Here is a 10,536-nt window from a genome sequence, read left to right as displayed (position 1 = left end):
GCTTCAGGATGAGAACAGAAATTGTGCTCTGGTGGTGCAGCGGGAGGTCCCGTTAGCTAAAGTGGTGCTTCAGGTTAAGAACAGACCTCCAGAACGAATTAAGTACGTAACCAGAGGTACCACTGTAGTAATTTAATGGTGTGAAAAGGAGTAAATGGTTTCAATCAGCTCAAGTGCCCTTTTCAATTCATAGGCATTTAAATGTTTATGATTAAATCATTAAAATACAATTTTCCATCTTTAAAATGACTCCTCCAACAAGGAGAGTATCTTGATGGAATAGGGCGGTGCTACTTAATAAATGTGGAACAGATTTCTGTTTAAACAAAGCATCTGAAACTAGCATTCACACAACTCAACCAGCATTAAACTACTTGAAGGTGGAATAAAATGCCGAAATAAAGTTGTGTCCACACCTGGTACAGGCAGGTACTTAACCCCTGAAATTGCTGCTGGAGTAAGTGACTGCAAAGCACAATCTTCCAAAAGTCAGTTTGAAAACATCAGCTCAGGCAAATTGAGAATGGTTGGAGATTATAGGGGTGACAAGCTTTAAAAAGCTCTGTAATTGAAATGTGATCTTCACAATCTTAATCAAAGTTTAGTTTGATTTACTGTTCTTGGCAGTATAAAATTGAGGAGAGCAGTTTACAATGTAATTGCACAATACAACAATGGAAGAAGGAACAAATTTAAGACCTGTGATAAAAGCCTGGGAAGACAAGTCTGCCAGGAAGCCATTAAAGAAGTATTTTTCTCATACAAATGATGCATTGAGTTAAAAATTACCTGAATTAACTCAACCCACCCCCTCGGTAACTAAAATGTTTGGGGATAGGGCTGGTGGCTCTAGTACACTGTCAACCTGGTGCCCTCCATATATTTTTGACTATATCCCTTCTTGACACCTCGCTGCCCCCTGCTCCCCTGAAGTAAGTACTACAAGGCTGCAACATGGTTACATATTGCACTTTTATTAATGTACTATGGATATGCCAGCTGGATGTGGGTGCAGGCTGTGCCTTCTGTTGCTGGTACATCAAGTGGGGGGGAAATAGTGTGGGTTTCTTTTTCTGGTTAAAAGAAAAATATATTTGATATAATAAAAAGATAATTCCCTAGATGCCTGAGATACAGGTTTGGGGCAAGTACTTTGGTGAGAGAACCCCAGCAGAGATTTAAATATAGTACCTTTGCTCCCGAACACTTTGGGAGTCGAACGTTCTGGTTCCTGAACAATCAAAACCCATTAAGTGACTTTCGGTTTTTGAACGTTCTTTTGGAAGCTGAACGTCTTGACAGGGCTTTGGAAGTCAAATGTTTCGAAAGTCAAACGGACTTCCAGAACAGATTATGTTTGACTTCCAAGGTATAACTGTACAGCAAAGTAAAGTGTGGAAATATATGGAGCAGTAGACCTGCGCACGCCCAGACGCCAAAAATGGTTTCTGTGCAGGTGCGATTTTTGGCACTGGGAATGCGCAGACGCAATTTCTGGCACCACAAACGTGCGCAGATGTGATTTCCACCTTTCCTAATGTGAGCGGAAGTGACCTAGCTAAACCTGGCAGGACAGCTTATTCTATGGTCTTAACCCCTTCATGCATTAATTAGGCTTAAGCCTGATTATTTCACAAATACTGGGTGCAGATGCACTGAAAAGCACAAACATGCAAGTGGATGTTTCAACAACAGAACTTGGCCTTTTGCTCCACCCTCTCCCAATCTGGAAGGCATGCTGGGGCAGTGAGAGCAAATAAAGTCCTATTGCATGATTCTGCAACTGATAGCCACTGTCTGCACTATGCAGCAGGTTAGTTGTGCACCTGGCACCACAAATGTTTATTACTTCAGCCCTGGTGGCTGGACAGCATTTTCCCCACTGCACCTGTGGGGGCATTGTGCAAAGACATGGGGGGGGGGACATTTCTGTCCCAGCCTCACTCAGCCCAGTGATAGAGCCAGTTCCACTGCTTTGTGTTGTGATTCAGATTATGGCAGGCAGATGAGTTTTGAGACTTTCCCTTGATAGGAAAAGTCAGGTGTGTGCCTTCCTCAGTCACTGTATGCTAAAATCATAAGCTTGCCCTCAAACATAATTATATCAAGCTCACCCTGCCTCTCCTTATGTAACTAGCACTGGGCGAGGGTTGTTTTCCTTGTAATGCTGGGGATGGCTGAGGGCCAGCGCCTGTCTGATTTTTGGGGGGGGGGTGTGAGGGGAATAAAAGCAGATGGATTTGTCAACAATCCAGGAGCTTTATGGAACAAGACAAATTCATCCGTCTCTGCTAATCCTCCCCTGATACAGAGGATTTTCCTGCCATTAAATGATAGCTTTTGAGAGCGGAGAAAATGCCAGCCTTTCAGAGATGCTGCAACAGAGCTAACCGCAAGCTTCAGAAGAAAAAAGAACAACACAGACACCCCCCTGTCAGGTAAGGGAGGCAGGTAACCAGTCTATTTTCTACTTCACTTTGATTCTGTAGGTGTTGGTGGAGGAAAGTATCTGTGGCTGGTTACATGCATATAGCCATACATTTTCATTATTTCCAGTCCACTTCATATTTCAGTGTGATGTATTATAAGACTGGGCAAGTAGGATTGCAATCCAATGCACAATTATTTGGGAGAAAGTCCCATTGAATTTAGTGGGAATCCAATTCACTCTGAAAATAAAGATGCAAAGGATTGGGTTGCTGGTTGGAAAGGTTTATGGAAGAAACTAGCAGAAGGGAGATCAGTTGTGCTTTCAGAGGATGACAAGAACATATTATAAGCACTACTTTTTTAAAAGAAGAACAGCAAAGCACAATTGCAAATCAGAACTGTATGGCATAGTTCCCTATTTTTGGTCTGCTTTTAGATTTTGGAGGACCTGAGATGCCACAAGCGACTAATCAGGGTAATGTTTGTCATCATTTTAAATGGTAAGTATACTTTTCATTCCATGAAATTTTACAGCAATTTCTAAAACTAGTAGTGTGTAGTTCTTTTATTTTGAAAGAGTTAATTTATGTCAAGCTTCCACTGCAGGGAATTTATCGGTTTCAGGAGTGAAATTTTTCAGCATAATGGTATAGGACTGGATCATTTGCCAATTATTACATCTGTGTCATTTTTCTGCTATGCTGCCCTTTTACTTCAGTCATATCTGGACATCAACAATTCCCCTTTTGTTTAATCTATTATATTGATTAGTTTTTGTGGTTCTTTGAGGAGAAATATGGAGCATGATCTCCCAGGAAATTGTATCCCTCTGTGGACTCTACTTCATTATGTATTAACTGTCTTTCTGTGTAAAGACAGTGTGGCGGCTGTCCTTTAAGCTTTGGATGCCTAAAGATACTTGCTACAAATGTTTAATTGACATTTGGGATTTGAAGAACTTTTCAGCATTTTGTGAGGCTTAATTTGTGACTTTGATTAGGGACAATTTGTCAAGAAGAAAAGAAAAACACTGCCCATTTCCTGCTATACTGAGGCAAATTAGAGTGGGGATCCAGTTTACAGTGGGGGGATTCTTTACCTCAGCTTAGTGCTCTTTTGACACAGTTTATCCTTCCTTCTCTTGCATGGAATAGCTAAGCCCTTCAGATAATGCATGCTTAATTCTGGGTGACACAGTTTTGTGTTAATAATGCCCAAATAAACAGTAAATTAGAGCTGTGCAGATAGGTGATTTTTGATGGTTGACTATTGCAACGTGGTCATTAAAGCTGACCTACACACAATACTGTACACAGACTAGCATTGATGACTTTTAGTTTAGGGGACTAAAATTTAGGGGAAATGAACAGCAAGAGTTATACAGCAGGCTTTATTTTAATGCAGCTGTAAGCCTGAATGTTACCATCCTTTATATTCCTAAGTACCAAAGATACATCTGTGTAGGAGAAAGGAGTGTTGCTTACCATTTATTAACATAAATTATGGTTGTTGTTGTTGTTGACTGATTATTCCTATTCCAACTATTAAGGCAGGACTTATAGCAGGGATGGGTAGCCTATAGCCCTCTAAATGTTGTTGGACTACAACTCCCATAATTTGCTGACCACTGGCCATGCTGGTGGTGACTGATGGAAGTTGGAGTCCCAACAACATCTGGAGCAAGGATGGGGACCCTTTTTAGGGGGCCATGTTAGTGGGGGAGGGGGACAGAGGCAAAAGTGTGCAGAGCAATGAGTTCCAACATAGCATGAGTAGGTCTATGTTTCTCCTTCCCTGTGTGCCCCCCAAAATCTGCTTTGGAGGGTTGGCAGTCTCTCTCAAGCAGATATTGGAGGGGGCACATTGGGGAGAAGGGAAACCAGAAGTCTCGTTGCACAAGCTGATTTCCATTGTGCAAGCAGATCGATATCATTAGGTGTTGTCCACTGACTATTCAGTAAGTGTGTGTAGCATCCAAGCTTCACAGAGAGGACTTTTAGAAAGGCTACGAGCACACATTTATTAATTACATGTTGCTTCATAAATGTCTTTTGTTCCGGGGGTGGGGGGGGGGTAGTCCATTAGCAAGTGTCAAGCAGCACCTAGAGCCAGTGTGGTGTAGTGGTTAAGAGTGGTGGACTCGTAATCTGGGGAACCGGGTTCGTTTCTCCGCTCCTCCACATGCAGCTGCTGGGTGACCTTGGGCTAGTCACACTTCTTTGAAGTCTCTCAGCCCCACTCACCTCACAGAGTGTTTGTTGTGGGGGAGGAAGGGAAAGGAGAATGTTAGCCGCTTTGAGACACCTTCGGGTAGTGAAAAGCGGGATATCAAATCCAAACTCTTCTTCTTCTTCTTCTTCTTCCTAGACACTAAATGTTTCTCAAACGACAAATCAGAACAGTCAATTTGGACACATTTCCACCTCTCCAGATAGTCATTAAAAAGTGGTCCTGAGTGCAAGATGCTTTGTTAGGATCTGCCTGAGTGAATGTGACACACCACTGACACTTTGTCCAAGTCCTTGATGGTTTTTCGAATGGTATTCTAACTCATCCCCTCAGTGCAAAGATTACCGCTACTGCAACGGGACTTTCCTCCTCCTCTTCTCCCTTGCACCCTCCCCAAATCTGGAGTATTGAGGGGAACCTTTGAACAGAGCAGGGGCAGGAGTGGTGGAAGTCCTATTATGCTTTGCACTGATGTTGCCCTGCCATAACACTATGTTGGAGACAACCCCAAGAACAATGCGCTAGGTACTGTGTATCCTTTTCTGGTTTTAAGCAAGAGTGCATTCCTCGGATCACTTTGAACACCGTATCTGAGAGATCCTAAGCATGCACACTTTAAAGCACATTGGTCCTCTAGGAAAAGAAAATACTTACATTCTATAAGACAAATTCAGCCCACCTCTGGCCTATGTTCATACAGTATGCAGAGGATGAAATGAATGTCCTGGAGTAGCTTTTCAAATGTCAAACAGGCCTGAGCTTTTCTGCACACTTGAGGCACTTTGCAAAATAGATCTGTGATCTTCGGTAGATCCATCTCCATGGTGCATAAAGCACAAAGGATTTAAAAAATGTACTCCTCCCCCTCTCTCCAAAGATAATGTTCACTGGTGCTTAAATTATGTCATGGAGGCCTAAGGAGCCTGCAAGTTTGAGCAGAACAACTTTTGGGGGAAAGGGAACAGCTTACCCCTTTCAATACCAATTGCTTTTCTGTTCAAATCTCCCTCCCTCCGCACTTTCTCCACCTTAGAGAGAGAGAAAATACAGGGCCCGATATGTTTCACTTCAGAGGCAGGGGGCAATTTTGAACAGAAAAATAACTGAAGGAGCATGGAATGAAATTCTTGTGCTCAAACTCACAGCCTCCTGTAGCTGGTTGTGGTTGCATGTGTCAATCCACTCGATCACATGCAGTAGCTGGTATTTAAATATCAAATCTGGAATGTTCCACAGAGGAACACTGAAAGCAGGAAGGTAAGGATGATGAAAGTTTAAGCAAAGTGGTTTTTAATAGTTCTGAAGTTTAAACCATACAAATAGTTTAGCATGCAAGAGGAGGAGTTCCTCCTTCTTATGTCATTGTGCTGGCATTGCAGAGATCTCCAGAGAGTTCCTCATTAAGCCTCTTATAGTAACCTTAAGGGGACAAGATTCAGGTAGGTAGCTGTGTTGGTCTGACACAATCAAAATAAATAAAAATTATAAAATTGTCCAGTAGCACCTTAGAGACCAACTAAGTTTGTTCTTGGTATAAGCTTTCGTGTGCATGCTTATAGCCTGAACAAACATAGTTGGTCTCTAAGGTGCTACTGGACAATTTTATAATTTTATTTATTTCTAGAGGGGACAAAAACCAGTAGAAAGACCTTCTTCCAATTTTAGTAGAACTAGAGAGGACAGGACTTTCTTCAAACTTGGGCACTGAACCAAAAGAATATTTCAAGCAAATCTCTTCTCATGGCTGCTTAAAAGTGGTCAACACTTCGCTAAAAAAAATTGGATGAAGTTAAATATAAACTGGTCTTTGATGTGTAACTAACGGTACTGATCCCACAAATTAAGGGCCTGGGAGGAAAGGAGGGCTTGTCCCACTGAAGGCAGAAGACAAAACTGTGAACTCATTTTAATTAGACTTTGCACTTTTATAGCTTGCTCTTAAAAGCTGAGTACATTTTTGGCCTAATACTACATGCTTGTGTTTGGCTGCGAAGAGTGCTACCTGCTAGCTTTTACTGCTTATACTCCATTAACCTGTGTTAAAAAAATTGTTTGCCCACTGTTTGAAAATGTGGGGCCCTGTGAGCAGATAAGCTGACACAAGGACCCTGTAATATTGCAGTGACATTGATACCTTTAAACTCTCATCACCTGCCATGATGACAATCTTATTGGTTGGCTAGCCTGCTCGCAGTATGCACTTGAGAAGCCTCATTATTCACAACCAATAATTTCAATTTCCCCTTTTCCCACTTGAGAGAGTCCTAGGCTTAGTTCCAGCTGCATCCCTTAAATACAGTTCACAGGAACAGAGAAAACTTACTGATGGGAAGAGGATGGGAAAATGCCTTCATTATGTAAACTGGGGGCAAGTCTCTCCGTCGAAAGGATCCCAAAGAAGTACCTATTGGATGTGATAGCGAAGCTTTCTCATGCCACATAATTTGAAGAGCTTATTGAGTTTCTGCTAAAGTAATTCAGCTTCTTGAAACTTAATAGGGCCCTTCCACAGCTGGTGTTTCAGTCTCAACAACTAGTCACTCAATTTACATGAACGACCTACATTGGCTCCCAGTATGTTTCTGAGTGTTGGTGCTGACCTTTAAAGCCCTAAAATGGCCTCGGCCCAGTATACCTGAAGGAGCGTCTCCACCCCCATCATTCAGCCCAGACACTGAGGTCCAGTGCCGAGGGCCTTCTGGCGGTTCCTTCACTGCGAGAAGCAAAGCTACAGGGAACCAGGCAGAGGGCCTTCTCGATGGTGGCACCCACCCTGTGGAACGCCATCCCATCAGATGTCAAAGAAATAAACAACTATCTGACTTTTAGAAGACATCTGAAGGCAGCCCTGTTTTAGGGAAGTTTTTAATGTCTGATGTTTTAATGTATTTTTAATCTTTCATTGGAAGCCACCCAGAGTGGCTGGGGAAACCCAGCTGGATGGGTGCGGTGTAAATATTTATTTATTTATTTATTAGGCAAGATACATTCATTATATAAATAATGTGTTTTGATACTGCGAGTGTTCACTAATACCTGATTTCTCTCTTTCTCTCTCTCTCTCCCCCCTTGCTGGTACACTTACTTGCCAGTCCTTCTTTGCATCCCCCCTGTTCACTGTGTGTGGGCATGTGTCCGCTCCTGTCCCACCAGCTGTGTGTGCACTCAAGAGAGGAGTTGTGCCATTCTTTGCGACCGTGCTGGTTTCACACAGATCCCTAAAGAGTTTCCCTGTGAGGCCTACTCTATTAACCTGGATAAAAATAGCATCAAATTCCTCGCTGAGAGGGCATTTGGTACCCTCCCATCCCTCAGATCTCTCTCATTAAGCCACAACAACATATCCTTCATCACTCCTGGTGCTTTCAAAGGGCTAGCCAGCTTGACGGAACTAAAAATGGCCCACAACGAATACATTCAGTATTTGCACACAAGGACTTTCATTTCACTCAAGAGGCTCGTCAGACTGGACTTAGCGGACTGCAACCTTTTCAACATCCCAGACAGGATTTTTATAGAGCTTCCAGCCCTTCAGGAACTCTCTTGCTTTCAGAACAACTTCAAAAGGATTCCAGGAGCGATACGAGGGATGGAGAATTTGACCCATGTTTATCTGGAGAAAAACAAGATTGAAGCTGTGGCTTATAATTCTCTCTTGGGTCTGACCCAACTGAAATATCTCAATCTGCAAGATAACAGAATAAATGTGATTCATGACAGAGCTTTTCAGTACTGTCAAAAATTGGAGTATCTTTATTTAAATGACAACATCCTCAGCGACCTCCCTGATAACTGTTTTGACGGCCTAAGACATCTCAACATGCTTAATCTTGGTGGCAATTTACTTCGAAATGTCTCTAATACATGGTTCCAGGACCAATTAGAGCTGGAAGTTTTGTATTTGGACAGGAACAGGATTAGCCACATTGAGGAAGGGGCTTTTGAAAACCTCATAAGCTTGGTGTCTTTGCACTTGAACAGTAACAACCTAACCACCTTGCCTTTCTCAGTCTTCCAACCTGTCTACTTCCTAGGAAGACTCTATCTTTTCCGGAACCCCTGGGAATGCGACTGCAGGATTGAGTGGCTGAAGGAATGGATGGAGAACTACAGACTTGTTAGGGATATCCCTTGTGCCTCCCCATCCTCTGTGGCTGGTCTTGACTTAACTGATGTTTCTTTCGAGAGAACGCCCGAAGGTTTTTGTCTTGACCCAGAGGAGCTAAATGCCACAACTTACAATCCTTTCGCAACTGCAGAACCACAATCTACCACAGAGAACAAGTTCAACAGCCTTATCTCTAAATTCCTGCTCCAGAAGGGCCTTTCGGAAGAAGTAGGAAACACCACAGAAGCTTTTGTCAACACAACCTTGTTAGACGGATTGACTAACGAGGCATCTTTAGGACTGGGGGAATGCAATATCAGATTAGTATGTTATCTAAATCTTTGGATATTATTTAGAACTACTGTAAATTCTATACCCTCTGTATAGCGTTCTGTACAGGATAGCATGTTAAGCTACCACCTTCAGACCTAGATCAGGTACAAAAGGTCTGTGTGGTTTAGTGCATATTTAGACCTAGTGATCTACTTTGGGCCCATCTTTCAAAATAGGTTTAGGTTCACAGAGGCAGAACTCATTTATAAAGCGCTTTATAATTTTATAATCTGTCACACTTAGTGAGTGTGATTCCTGTCATTAGTCTCCCATAAGAGTGGCTCTAAAGTCCCTCAGCTGCAGTAAAATTAATCCAAATTCATGTTGAATTGAAAGAAGGTTGGCAGGAACATGATTGCTGTTCATATTTTGTAACCAGACATCGCTCAATAAGGAAGACAGAAAACAATATGCATGGTGATATTTACTGAAAAATTTAGATAATAGACTTGCAGCTTTACTAAGGGATTTGGCAAGACATTCTGGTGGTTCTTACATATAGGATGCTATTGTCATGGAACAAAAAAGGGGTGATGGTGTTCTGCAGCTATTAAAAGGATCAGAAAAACATAGGGATCAGTTTCTCTGTATGAATCTCTTGCCACCTGATGGGAACCGATTTAGCAAGACTAAAGCATAATAATCCAGATATTGGGGATGGGGTTTTCCCTTTTTCTGCCATGTTATTTTTTTTCTATAAACACACCTCACAAATATATATCCATGTTTAAACAAGACTTTTCACTTCCTCTGCTAGACCCGATTCCTCTGCTTACTGTGGGGAGAGCAATTCACCATTGCCACCGCACACTGTACTCGTCATGCCTGTGAGTCTGGCAGTGCTGAGAGAGAGGCCTAACAAATGCCACCGTCCCATTCCATTATCTTCAGGGGACAACAGTGGAAGCTCCTCTTAACAGCTAAATGGAACTACTACTACATCAGATGCTAGGAAGTAAAAAAAACACACACGGGAGGAGCACCACACTCGTGTCCTAACTATAAGCTGGCTAGCTTCTGTGGGAACCAAGAATGCTGGATTAGATGGAGACAATTGATTTTACCAAGATGGAGCCACAGATGGGGTTTAGCCTAAGGCAAGCTGCTCCTTTGCTCCCACAGCTGCTGTCACACCCATATATACAGAAGACTTGCTTCTGTAAGGCCACAAACGTTGACACTGCCAAAATCATTTCTGCTTCCAAAGCTGACCTCTCTCATTTGACTCAACATTAGCTGGAGTGCCATGGTCTGAATTGTTCTCCCCTCATGATAGCCACATTTCCCAGAAACAGAAGGGAAATAAAATTCTGGCAGCTTTATAAAGAAACGCTGCTAACATTCTTCAAACAATGCATAATGAGCATACAGAACTCACAGCCGTGTGCTGACCACCATTAGTTTAGATGGATGGGTTAAAAAAAAAAAATCTCTGA

The 10,536-nt window shown here is 42.4% G+C and overlaps 1 protein-coding gene across 1 annotated transcript; it reads left to right on the top strand.

The window, feature by feature from the left end:
- The first annotated feature begins 1,996 nt into the window (after positions 1-1,996).
- On the top strand, positions 1,997-9,670 carry NYX (nyctalopin). Its single transcript, XM_033147148.1, has 3 exons — positions 1,997-2,438; positions 2,867-2,930; positions 7,752-9,670. The coding sequence occupies exons 2-3, from the start codon at positions 2,909-2,911 to the stop codon at positions 9,152-9,154; spliced, it is 1,425 nt and encodes a 474-aa protein (XP_033003039.1). The 5' UTR covers positions 1,997-2,438; positions 2,867-2,908; the 3' UTR covers positions 9,155-9,670.
- Positions 9,671-10,536: the final 866 nt, after the last annotated feature.

The sequence above is a fragment of the Lacerta agilis genome, chromosome 4, assembly GCF_009819535.1.
Source record: "Lacerta agilis isolate rLacAgi1 chromosome 4, rLacAgi1.pri, whole genome shotgun sequence".
Lineage (NCBI taxonomy): Eukaryota > Metazoa > Chordata > Lepidosauria > Squamata > Lacertidae > Lacerta > Lacerta agilis.
This window is presented reverse-complemented; position numbering and strand designations above follow the sequence as displayed.

Bases quoted from the DNA above. Each gene is read 5' to 3' on its own strand.
- NYX (XM_033147148.1), top strand. From the start codon at position 2,909: ATGTTTGTCATCATTTTAAATG. The intron at 2,931-7,751 runs GTAAGTATACTT...CTTACTTGCCAG, and splicing joins GTTTGTCATCATTTTAAATG to TCCTTCTTTGCATCCCCCCT.